Here is a 13,363-nt window from a genome sequence, read left to right as displayed (position 1 = left end):
GAATTGGGACATTTTATGCTTGTGAATTAATATAAAATAAAAATTGCTTAAACTTTTCAAAAAGCTAAACAAAATCTGTTGTTTGAATTCAGAAGGCTTTAAATCTGCAAGCGGACTGAATTTAAAAAATATACAATTTTTTTAGTTTTTTATTGTATGTATTATGTTTACATTTAGTAGCTTTGACGACGTGGCAGTTCTAAACCAATGACATAAACACGCTTGGACAGAAGTGGACTAATCGTAAAGCGGCAAAGGCTGCGTCAGCAAGGGCGGCCCCTGAGCGCAATCTCCAATCTGATTGGACCCTTAAGCGAGGCTGGAGTTCTATCTCAACTCTTAATGGTCCGTTGATGGAGCCCGGGGTTCTATCTCTAATCTGATTGGTCCGTTGATGGAGACGAGGGTTCTATCTCAAATCTGATTGGCCAGCTGAGTGGGGTCTCAAACTGTAGCGGATCATCCGGAGATCCAGACCGGGCGCTGTGAAACGCTGGAGGAATCGGTACGTGAAGTTGCAATAAAACATAATTTTTAAAATCTCTACAGTGCACTTTTATGCCTCGCTATTTCATATATGTTATTTAAGAGCCGAATGAGTTGTGGCAATTGGCGTTGTGTGGTTTCCAGTGAGTTAAAATGTATGATATAATACAATTTCTTTGCTAACACTTTGTAACGATATAATACAATTTCTTTGCTAACACTTTATAACAACGTTAATAACACTTGGTAGCACTCTATATTACCAAGTACCTTGGAGTACCATTTTATTACTAATGTGGTTATCATTCACTACAATGATATACATTAAAATACCATAGTATTAGCATCTGTTATCACTGCCCCATTTTTAGTAAGGATAATGACATAAATATTATAACATTCAAATATTTTGAATAGTCATGAAATGTTGATATCAACATTAATATATTTTATTTATAGGTATTACCATTCTGTTAGCTCAAATCATTGTTGGATTACGAAGTAATTAATTACTGTAATTACATTTTTCATTGGGGAAAAAAAAGTAAAGTAAGGGATTACTCTTAATTTTTTACTCTTAAAGTTATTTAATTGCAGTTACTTCTGATGTAATTGCGTTAAATACTGTATATATTATAGAACAATTCTATATAAAAGAATAGTGAATTTAAAATCACAATTTAATGTCTAATGTTAAAATATACATTTTGTATTAAATTTAACGCCGCCCCCTTAAATTCTTTGGCCAGTTCATGAATAATTTATTTGATTTTATAGGATTTATTTGAAAGAGTTAAAAGAACAGTTTCATGTCTACCTTTGTATTTTTCATCTGGTCGAGGTTGATCAGGGTTTTAGACAGTAATTAGTAATGCAATTACATTTCAGACAGAGTAATTAGTACAGTAATCTAATTACACTGTAGAAGATGTCATTCGTTTTTAGAGTAACTTACCAGTTACGCTCTGGGATTCTCTGTGTTTGACAGCGTAAAGAAGATGGACCTGTGGCTCTTGGTTTGCATCGCCTTCTGTGTTCTTCAGTCCTCCAGCAAACCCACAGAGAAGAAGGACCGCGTCCATCACGATGCCCCCCTCAGTAACAAGGAGCATGATGATGAGGAGAACTTCGACTACGACCACGATGCTTTTCTTGGACAAGAGGAGGCGAAGACCTTTGACCAGCTCACTCCAGAGGAGAGCAACGAGAGACTGGGGTAAGAACGCACATAGTAATGTTTTGATGGCGCCACAGTGTTTACACTTTTGAGGGATTCAACTAACGAACAGCTTACTTACTTTTAGTTGTCTTTACACATTAATGTGAGATAGAAGAAAGGATTTTAGCATCAGCTGTGAAGGCCTTTTCACACCAGAGGCGATGCGATTATACAAAGCCTTTCACATAGAAAGCAATGCAAATTATCGCTGTTGGCACAACATCGTATACACAGTCTTAGGGGTTATTAGAAAGAATTGTGTAAAAGAATAACATTAACAGTTAAGGCATGTTATCATTTGGAACGATACTGATTATATGCCACTCATACTGCATATAATGTGTTAAGCACAATTGTTTAAAATCACTGCGTAGTGCAGACTCATAATAACCGTTGAAACCAATGTTTGATTCTATATGATTGCCATATGCCATGTTTATCTACTATATCATCTATTTACTCTGTTGTACATTTGTTCAAAATCCTGCATGTTACGAATTAAACGTGACAACATTTAAACGCTCAAAAATCACATCTTCAATCTGACCCAATATATGATTCAAATTTGGCAAATAAAAAACCATAAGAGCCGTAAAGTTGTTTATTAAGAAAAGGTGATTCAAAGGCAAATGCCACGAGATATATATATATATATATTAGAGGTATAAGATAACTCACATAAGATTAAATGCAAAGGCAAAAAATGCAGCAATATGGAATAAATTATGAAGACAATCCATGTAAGATCAGAGATTTTTTTAACCTCTTGAGACCCAAGCGTGACTGCTGTGTGCCTTTTTGAATTGTAACTAGTTGCTCCTAATAAACAAGCCCTAAATAAATAAATCTAGAGCATATAGTTTTCCTAAAAATGTATGTCCACATATGTGGACAGGAGGACTAAGTTGTGAAATGTTAAATAATACCAAGCTATAGAATGTCAGATTTTTTTTTCATCAAATAGTCTAGTACTGTATTTTTCCAGGAATGTTTATTTGTGTTTTTGAGACAAATGTTCATTATATACATTATAGCTGATTTTCTATAAAGCTGAATTAATAATTCTGATTGTAAGTAATGTCCAGCATCATCCAATCATTGCCAACCATGTTAACATATAATTTAGCATTATAAATTCTGAATCTATGTATTGATTTTCACTGTCCCATGTCTGCCAAACACGTTAAGTGATCCAAACATCATCTGCAGCCTGAAACTGAACTTTGGTTGGATTTTGTGAGTGAATGCACTTGGCTGCATAGAGAGCTATAGGATGCTCCCTTGCTCCCTATTTAGTGAATGACTTAACCTCCAGTGTGCTGTCTGTCTGCACTGGTCTCAGAACAGTTATAGGAGAGCTATAGGATGCTCCCTTGCTCCCTATTTAGTGCATGACTTGACCTCCAGTGTGCTGTCTGTCTGCACTGGTCTCAGAACAGTTATAGGAGAGTTATAGGATGCACCCTTGCTTCCTATTTAGTGAATGACTTGACCTCCAGTGTGCTGCCTGTCTGCACTGGTCTCAGAACAGTTATAGGAGAGCTATAGGATGCACCCTTGCTCCCTATTTAGTGCATGACTTGACCTCCAGTGTGCTGTCTGTCTGCACTGGTCTCAGAACAGTTATAGGAGACCTATAGGATGCACCCTTGCCCCCTATTTAGTGCATGACTTAACCTCCAGTGTGCTGTCTGTCTGCACTGGTCTCAGAACAGTTATAGGAGAGCTATAGGATGCACCCTTGCCCCCATTTAGTGCATGACTTAACCTCCAGTGTGCTGTCTGTCTGCACTGGTCTCAGAACAGTTATAGGAGAGCTATAGGATGCACCCTTGCTCCCTATTTAGTGAATGACTTAACCTCCAGTGTGCTGCCTGTCTGCACTGGTCTCAGAACAGTTATAGGAGAGCTATAGGATGCACCCTTGCTCCCTATTTAGTGCATGACTTGACCTCCAGTGTGCTGTCTGTCTGCACTGGTCTCAGAACAGTTATAGGAGACCTATAGGATGCACCCTTGCTCCCTATTTAGTGAATGACTTAACCTCCAGTGTGCTGTCTGTCTGCACTGGTCTCAGAACAGTTATAGGAGAGCTATAGGATGCACCCTTGCTCCCTATTTAGTGCATGACTTGACCTCCAGTGTGCTGTCTGTCTGCACTGGTCTCAGAACAGTTATAGGAGACCTATAGGATGCACCCTTGCTCCCTATTTAGTGCATGACTTGACCTCCAGTGTGCTGCCTGTCTGCACTGGTCTCAGAACAGTTATAGGAGAGCTATAGGATGCACCCTTGCTCCCTATTTAGTGCATGACTTGACCTCCAGTGTGCTGTCTGTCTGCACTGGTCTCAGAACAGTTTTAGGAGAGCTATAGGATGCACCCTTGCTCCCTATTTAGTTAATGACTTAACCTCCAGTGTGCTGTCTGTCTGCACTGGTCTCAGAACAGTTATAGGAGAGCTATAGGATGCACCCTTGCTCCCTATTTAGGGAATGACTTAACCTCCAGTGTGCTGTCTGTCTGCACTGGTCTCAGAACAGTTATAGGAGAGCTATAGGATGCACCCTTGCTCCCTATTTAGGGAATGACTTAACCTCCAGTGTGCTGCCTGTCTGCACTGGTCTCAGAACAGTTATAGGAGAGCTATAGGATGCACCCTTGCCCCCTATTTAGTGCATGACTTAACCTCCAGTGTGCTGCCTGTCTGCACTGGTCTCAGAACAGTTTTAGGAGAGCTATAGGATGCACCCTTGCTCCCTATTTAGTGAATGACTTAACCTCCAGTGTGCTGTCTGTCTGCACTGGTCTCAGAACAGCTAGTAATGCACCTTATTTTTATCCTAACTCCATATAAAGCCTCTGAAAGCAACATGTTTCAGCTTTTGCATGAATACATTTATTCCCGATGTGAAAATGCACCGTAAATAAATAAGAATGCATTAAGTAATTTAATGAATATAACCGTATTGTACATTGATAACAAATTAAAATATAACACAATTTAGATTAAAATTAAGCTAAATGTCTCACAGATGTCTTAAAGAGCACCTATTATGGTTTTTCAAATATTATCTTTCATGTAGTGTGTAATAAAGCTGTTTGTGATTGTAAAAAATCCTGCAAAGTTTAAAAAATCAAAGTGCACGACAAATGGAGTTAATGACTCCCAAAAGAAAGAACCGATTCTGAACACCTGAAACGAGTCATTAGTAATTTCCAGACTTACTTCCTGTACTAACTACGTAATTTGGTAACAAAAGAACTGCCTCTGGTCTTCATTGGCTGCTCGTGAACAGCTTTGACCCGCCCTCAAACACTACACTAAGCGGTAGACCAATCATAACAGACTGGGACATCTGACCAATCAGAGCAGAGGAGGCTCTCTGAAAGGAGGAGTTTAGAATGAATCCTTAAGATCGGATCATTGAACGAGATGTTTTTGAAACTGGGAAAATAGGTAATGATGCAATTTAAATTATGTGGGTTTTTTTTCACCTTGGATGCATACAAATCTGTTGTATGAGACCTTTACAACACAATTAGGCACGTTTAAAAACCATAATAGGTGCTCTTTAATGTTGAAAGATATTCATAATAACTAACTTGTTTTTTGTAACTTTTGAGGAAACCATGTCCCAAAATACACATATGTGGACATCATGTTTATTAGCGCGCTGACGTGCGAAAAATGTATGATTTTTTTAAAGCGGCCTATCAAACAAAACTAGAGGCGCTACTCTTTATAACCAGTCAGGTTTCAATGAAAAAACGTTTCTTACCAGAGGCACTTATTTTGGCGCCGAGCCTGTAGAAGCACTTCACAGAAATCAACGTCATGCTGTTGTGCCACGCAACTCGGTGCATTTAACCCTTAAACGAGAGTCTAGAGAGTTGTGTGCAATGTTCAGTCAGTAAATTATGCTTTACGTATAGCAAAGCCAAAATACAAGTCCACGCAGGTGGACGTTTGGTCACACGAGGTTAAAGGGGATGCAAGGCATTCCCTCATTGCTAGTTTAGGATTTCAGCATTTAAAGTCGGTGGTCAAAACAGCTTTCTGTGCTTTAGCGCCACCTGTTGCGCTGGTTTTAGTAACTGCAGCAGCTCCTGACACGTGATCCAAAGCTCATATTTTATTGGTCGGTGTGTTTCATCAGCGACGAAGATGCATCGCTTTGTCAGCCGCGAATGTTCACTCCAGTTGTGAATGGCTCGTTAGCAATGAATTGTTTCGATTCAAAATGGAAATCGTGGTGAAGGTTTGCTTTGGTGTGAAAAGACCTTAAGGCAACATATCACGTTGCTGCTAGTTTTTCATCATTAAATGGCACAAAGTGATTTCAGTTTGCAAACATTTAATTTGTAGCAAGCAAGCTAAATGTAAGACTAAATATTGGACAAATCTGGTCACCGTATGAAGATCTTCTTTCTCAATCTCTCTTTCTGTCCACAGTATGCTTGTAGAAAAGATTGACGAGGATCACGACGGCTTTGTCACCATTGATGAGATGAAACGGTGGATTAAACATGCTCAGAAACGCTGGATCTATGACAACGTGGACCGTCAGTGGCAGGCTCATGATCTCAACTCAGACGCTTATGTTTCCTGGGACGAATACAAGAACGCCACCTACGGTTACGTCCTCGGTGCGTTTAATACGTTCAGGGATGAATCAAATGTCTGTGAGTGCAGCTACAAATCCAGACTAATGATAATGTGTACGTGTGTTCAGATGGACCCGACCCAGAGGACGGTTTTAACTACAGGCAGATGATGGCCCGAGATGAACGCCGTTTCAAGATGGCTGACCAAGATGGCGATATGAGGGCCAATAAGGAAGAGTTTACAGCGTTTCTGCATCCAGAGGAGTTTGACTACATGAAGGATATTGTAGTGCTGGTGCAGAATGCTTATTATTTATTCTGTTTTCGATCCCGTTCTTTGTGATGCAACTTTTCCATATCATTGCTGTTCCACATCATTGCTGCAATCGAAATGCGAGTGTGCTTCTAGAAGTTGACGAAACAAATTTTGAGCTGATATGCACATGCAAAGTGTACCGTCTTCCTATTCTGGATCAATACAATTCTGTTTTTGATCTTCAGGAGACCATGGAGGACATTGATAAAAATGGAGATGGTCTCATTGACTTGAATGAATATATTGGTGAGAATAATGAAATCAACATGACACGTTAGAGTTAGATTGGACAGAGTTCAGTTGTTTGTTTGCTTTCAGGACCGTGTATTAATTTGTCTTTCCCGTGTGTGTGTGTGTGTTTCAGGGGATATGTACAGTCAAAATGGAGATGCATCTGAGCCCGAGTGGGTGAAGACAGAAAGAACACAGTTTACAGAGTTCAGGGATAAAAACAAAGATGGTCGTATGGATAAAGACGAGACCCGTGACTGGATCCTGCCATCCGACTATGACCACGCAGAAGCCGAGGCCAAACACCTGCTGTATGAATCTGATGCCGACAAGGTAAAAGCACTTAAACTATCCCCATTTTTGCTTTTAAAAGAATCCTTTAACACTTATTACTAGCAAGTCATGTCCATTTCCCTTATCCCCAACCCTTAAGCCAAGCGCACACTACAAAACTTGTTTTCAGTCTTGTTTTCCGTCGTGCTGCCTGGCACACTACATGACTGATCGCAGACTGGGTGTCAACTACATGACCATTCGTCCCCGACGGAGGCCCTGTGTACACCTGGTATTATGCGTTCATATGTGTACAAGGAGACACATCACCATTACACCCGGTCTTCTCTTTTGACCACTTGCGTATGGGTTTCGAGGGGAGAGTCTCTGATTACATGGGGACATAAATCAATCATTACGTCTGTGTATTAATAAACAATAATAAAGCAAAAATCACATTTAGAGCCAAAGTTATTTTAGTGCAGTACATGTAACTGAGCTTCTCATATCTGTGTCCCTGCATGTTGGTGTCAGACACAGTGAGGAATTTCGTGAAGTTCTTGTGCATGTTACATGCATTTTTATTTTTGTATTTTTTATTATCTTCTATTATCTTCCCTGAGGTCCACTTATAATGCCAGTAAAGTTTTTTTTTGCACCAAAACAGTCATAATTTAATAATGCATAATAATGTTCCACCCTGTCTGTGGCCCTCTTTCTGAAACACTCTGTTTTAAGCTATCTGGCCCTTTAAGACTTCAATGTAAAGGCCAATTGTTCTGATTGGCCAACTTCGTGCAGTCCCTCAAATACAGCCATATTTTAACTCAGTCGGAAGACAATTAATACGCTTTACACTATAATTGATAAAACTACATTTCAGGGTTAACACATAATGTACACCCAACCCATTTCATCTGAGTGTATCAACATTTTCACTCAAGAACAGAATGAAACTGGTTCGATCCCCACGGCCACCACCATTGTGTCCTTGAGTAAGGCAGTAAGGATGCTCCGGGGGGGATTGTCCCGGTAATAAATGCACTGTAAGTCGCTTTGGATAAAAGCGTCTGCCAAATGCATAAATGTAAAGGGATTAATGTAAAGGAAGAGGCGAGAACCTGCTTGAGAATATAAATAATATTTTAATCATAAACTGAACCAAAAAGACAAACACACAAAGGTGTCGGACAGCTGTCCGTACATCTCTCTTTCTCCCGCACTGCCATCCCCGGTCGGCCTTTATCCCTCTCGGAGGCTTGATTAGCCTGATTAGGGGCCGGGTGTGCGGAATCACGACCTGGCCCCGCCCTCCGCCCTGCCACACAGTTCCTTTGCAGAACTTGAATCATGTTGTGACATGTTCACAAGAAGTCCACGCTGATATGAGCCCAAAAACACATACAATCCACACTGAAATGTTCTGAATACGCAAGCGTAAAAAAACCAATGGTGATGTTGGGTGCTTCAGCCGGCTTCAAGAGGCCAAATCAGAGAATCTGATCTTCACAGGAGCGAGAGCTCACATCTTCTGTGTTTGTTTACACATAGAAGTGCACGTGTTTCTCCCAGTCAGTGGCTGCAACTGAATGATAAGCTGCGCTTGTACCGCTCTTAAAACACGGCTCATATTGCCAGAAATGCATCAAAACAATCAAAGACGTCCATATAGTGCATGCTCACAAAATACCAACAAATAAATATAGAACAGATGGGTGCAAAAAAACAGTCCAGAATGCCTTCAAAACAGCAAGACACAGCACAGCTGAAAGAAATAGAAAGCACGTCTCCTTTTTAGAGTCCTAACTTTACATTGCAGCTTTTAAAAGAGGCAGGACATACATGATAATGGTCAAAGCCATTCATCTAATGAAGAAAAACATTTAAATCCAGATAAGTCCCCTGGATGAACCTCCCATGACAGGCCCATCTCTCTCCTCTTCACCTTTGACTGACTGTGAGCACCAGTGGGCGGGGCCAATGGTGCAATGATGGAAAATAGGCGTTGACGTCTGAATGTGTTTTTAAAGCAGTTCAATGGAAAGGAGGAGGCGAGATCCGGCCTGGTGATATAAACAATATTTTAATGATTAACTTAAACAAAAGACAAACACACACACACACACGACGGACATGTCCGTAAACGATCTCTCTCTCCTCGCACCACCGTCCGCAATCGGCCCTTATCCCGCTCAGAGGCTTAATTAGCCTGATAAGGGACCGGGTGTGTATAATCACGCCCCTGGCGATTATGCCCCTGGCGTGATTATAAGGTGTCGGACAGCTGTCCGTAAATCTCTCTTTCTCCCGCACTGCCAACCCCGGTTGGCCTTTATCCCTCTCGGAGGCTTGATTAGCCTGAGAAGGGACCGGATGTGTATAATCACAACCCGGCCCCGCCCTCCGTCCTGTCACAGTGTTTGAAGTGGACGAATGTCAAAACAGTTTGGCCCCCCGTTACAGCTGTCTTTAGAGTCATCCCATTTCAGACAGTTTGCTCGAAACACATCTTAAAATGATGATTACGAAATTAATTCACAAACTCGCGCAAGTTATTTGTGATAACATATCAACGTATCAGGCTTGGGCCAGTTTTTGCACTTATTTGCAAAGGCTGGAAATAGGGAAGGTGGGAGATGTGTTATTTTATTTGCTAATTATTTTTGTCTCCTTTCTACCCGATACCTTGCTCTCCTTTTGCGCTCACTCTATATTTCATTGGCTGTGGCTCAGTGCCGGGTTCTCGCGTTTAACGTGGGACTGTGCACACAACTGACGACAAGACGTCTAGATATCAAGCGGGTTTGATATCTGTAAGCTAAAGTTTATATCAGTCTAGATAATAATGTATTTATTGATTTATTGACATGTATATTGTTCATATAAACCAGAACACTTATTGATGGGGGAAAATAAATAAAACATTTATATAAAGAGTTTAACTGCTAAACTGACATTGTACACCTTTGATAGAATTGTGAAGTCTGTTATGATTTTTGATGTTGACAGTTTTTAAATTGTTTTGCTGCTTTTTGTCATTTTTATTGATAGGACGGACGCCTCACAAAGCAGGAAATTGTGAACAAATATGACTTGTTCGTCGGGAGCCAAGCAACTGATTTTGGAGAAGCTCTAGTCCGACATGACGAGTTTTAATTTGGGAAAGTTTGTACTTGAAGAGTGCGCCAGGGGCGGCTGTGGCTCAGGTGGTAGAGCGGGTCGGCCACTAATCGCAGGGTTGGTGGTTTGATTCCCGGCCCACATGACTACACATGCCGAAGTGTCCTTGGGCAAGACACTGAACCCCAAGTTGCTCCCAATGGCATGCTAGCACCTTGCATGCCAGCTCTTCTGTCATTGGTGTATGAATGTGTGTGTGTGTGTGTGTGTGTGTGTGTGTGTGTGTGTGTGTGTGTGTGTGTGTGTGTGTGTGTGTGTGTGTGTGTGTGAATGGGTGAATGAGTCACAGTGTAAAGTCTTTTGAATATCGTTAAAGTTAAAAAGGCTATATAAGTGCAGACCATTTACCTTTTGTGTGTTTACAAGCATTCCTTGATTTTCTACTGTGAATCGATCAAATCCAGTTTCGTCTTTCATAGGTTATCGCTCACAGCCGATAGATCGCGACGTGTTTTCAAATGCACTGAAAATATGAAGGAGTGTTCAGGTTGCCTTGTGAAGCTTGTTTATGTAGCGTGCCGATATTTGTCTAATTGCACATCATGGGTTTGTAATGCACTAACATGTCCATAACAACATTATAGCTTGTGTGCAACCCGACACAACAGTAACTCTTAAACGATTTCAACACTACAGTCACCAGTGGAGATATTGCACATAATAGAAACACTTTGTATAAAGAAACAATACCTGTATGTAAACTACATTTCTAAGTGACATCAGATGTTTTACAACCACTACGTGTACAGTTTGTGTGGATACCTGCATGTGGCCAGAGAATGCATGATATTAGAAATTACAATAAATTAGTAATAGAGCATCTATATTCAGAGTCTCGCACTTTGAATCATAATGGACCTAATTAAGGATTCGGAGTCTGCAGATGCACAGATAAGAATTGCATAGAGATTATAATGAAGGTTTATCAGATAAATCTGGAAATTGTGCTGATCAATTAAATACATGTTTTTTTGTTTTATCCCAATGCCCAGTGGACAGTAAGTACATACTACAAGGACAGGTAAAAACTGATCTGAGATCAGCACCCATTTATGGTTAACACGATGGGCCTCAATGATGTAACGCAAGCGTAGTATCCGTGTAAACCATTCTTAAAACTATTCTTGCGCTTGTGCCAACCAGGCCAAGAGTGATAAAGCAACATGCGATAAAAGTGTTTTGTTTTTACTTCTGGTGCGTTGTGCTGGATGGTCCAAAATCCCACTTGTCATAATTGTACATCAGATATCGTCTGATAGGCTGGGATTGTCTCGCGTCACGCAGGAGCTTCGCATTCATTGTGTACAGACACCTTCATTTTCGCTTAACCTCTTAAACGCTGCGTGGGGAGGCGCTATATGGCAAGCCATTTTAACACTTAAAAGACTGAAGTCCCTGGGTGCATACAGTAAGTTAGGCATATGTGGTGTCATTTGAAAGCTTAGAATCTGATCTTTTCAGAGAAGTTATCACTTTTGCATTTAGTTGCATAAAATAACAAAATAAGGCCTAAAAACATTTATGTCGCAAATTGGCCCCACCTTTAGGTTACGGTGTAGAAATATTACAATTTATATAAAAGTCCTTCACATAGCACCTACATAGACACATTTGAGTCTGTCAAAAGATCTGATCACCCCTAAATAGCCTCAGACTTTATATCAAATCTTTCCTTGGTTTGTTAGCTTAAAATTAGTTAAAGATATTACTTGTTTACTTGTTTGTTAGCTTGCTTGGGTTGTAGCTTGTTGTGTCAAAAACATGTAGTCGGGTACAAGAAGTATGAGAAACAAATCATCAGTAAATTAGGTTCCCATCATTGAAGATGAAATGTAAAGCTGGGATTCTCTGCTTTCCAATGGCATCTAGATCGGGCTTCTAGACTGCTCAGAAGCCAAGATATGCAACAAAACAGTGTGGAAGCTCTCAGCACTTCAAAAAAAAAGACTTGTTGTCTATGGTTGAGCGCTAAAATGCCATAAAGCACCACCTACATTTTAGATCAGTATAATGTTTTGAAAGGCGATAGAGGAAAAACTATTGTTTCTAGTAATTGCTGCCATCCAGTGGAATAAAATAAGACTTTTTGCTTGAAAATAGAGGACATAGAACTGAAATAGCATGCTTTTAAACTAGACGTTTAGAGATACAAAAATAAATAAAACGTTTTTAATCATAAAATTAAACAAATACAATGTTATTTATTAATCATTGCAACCATTTCTTAAAATATTGGGGGCTATCTGTAAAATGAGACAATTTTTATGTAATTAGTCCACTGTATGTGTGAACAGGGAGCCTTTAAATTTGAGTGTGAAAAATTCCAGATGGTAGCCCAAAAATCCTGCATAGTGTAAGAGGTTAACTTGTTGCGTCACGCCTGGTGAGAACCAGTTTTTAACGTAAATCATTGTATGCATATCCCAAATAATGTCCCAATTTATGAAAACACCCCCAGTTTGAAGGGCCCGTCAATTGCAACCTGTCTTTCAGACCTTTATAAAGTTCTAGAATGATCATTTATGGACTGAACCACAAACCTTTTCCTTTCCTCAAGTGCCCTTTTCTGTCTTGTGCCCATAACCGTAAAACAGCTTCATGTTTTTGACTTTAGTGTTTAATTTGTGTATATGTTTGTCTATAATTAAATGTGAACTGTATTCAATATGCTGTGTTCAGGCATTGTAAATATTGTCTTGAAGCTGAGAGTTTTTCCTCAATAAAATTGATTTAAAAACACATTATTGTGTTTGCTTTTATGCATTTTATGTGCTGTCTTTATGTGGTAAAATCCTGAAAAGTTTTTACTTTTAAAAACATGTAGATTTTTGGCCATTACCCAAATTTCGTGTTGCATGTAAACACATTTACCGCCGTTCTTACCGGTGTTAAAATTAAAATGATGATTTAAAATCTCATGTGAATGCATTTTTTTAATAAGCTGATTTTTGGAAGTTATCAGCGAATCAATGTGCCGGTAAACACGCTGTTTGTAAAAGACTGGCCAGAATGATAGAAAGATATACAAAATTAAATAAATTGTCCTGACGG

At 39.8% G+C, this 13,363-nt stretch overlaps 1 protein-coding gene across 1 annotated transcript; it reads left to right on the top strand.

Moving 5' to 3' along the window:
- The first annotated feature begins 462 nt into the window (after positions 1–462).
- Positions 463–13,042, top strand: LOC127622767 (calumenin-B). Its single transcript, XM_052096850.1, has 7 exons — positions 463–505; positions 1,475–1,702; positions 6,161–6,354; positions 6,441–6,607; positions 6,814–6,874; positions 6,993–7,192; positions 10,184–13,042. The coding sequence occupies exons 2-7, from the start codon at positions 1,485–1,487 to the stop codon at positions 10,286–10,288; spliced, it is 945 nt and encodes a 314-aa protein (XP_051952810.1). The 5' UTR covers positions 463–505; positions 1,475–1,484; the 3' UTR covers positions 10,289–13,042.
- Positions 13,043–13,363: the final 321 nt, after the last annotated feature.

The sequence above is a fragment of the Xyrauchen texanus genome, chromosome 29, assembly GCF_025860055.1.
Source record: "Xyrauchen texanus isolate HMW12.3.18 chromosome 29, RBS_HiC_50CHRs, whole genome shotgun sequence".
Lineage (NCBI taxonomy): Eukaryota > Metazoa > Chordata > Actinopteri > Cypriniformes > Catostomidae > Xyrauchen > Xyrauchen texanus.
The sequence above is the reverse complement of the archived record's forward strand: the minus strand, read 5'-3'. Positions and strand labels throughout refer to the sequence as shown.

Coding starts and splice junctions, on each gene's coding strand:
- LOC127622767 (XM_052096850.1), top strand. CDS start 1,485: ATGGACCTGTGGCTCTTGGTTTGCATCGCCTTCTGTGTTCTTCAGTCC. Junction 6,355..6,440: donor CACCTACGGTTACGTCCTCG/GTGCGTTTAATA, acceptor ACGTGTGTTCAG/ATGGACCCGACCCAGAGGAC. Junction 6,875..6,992: donor TGACTTGAATGAATATATTG/GTGAGAATAATG, acceptor TGTGTGTTTCAG/GGGATATGTACAGTCAAAAT.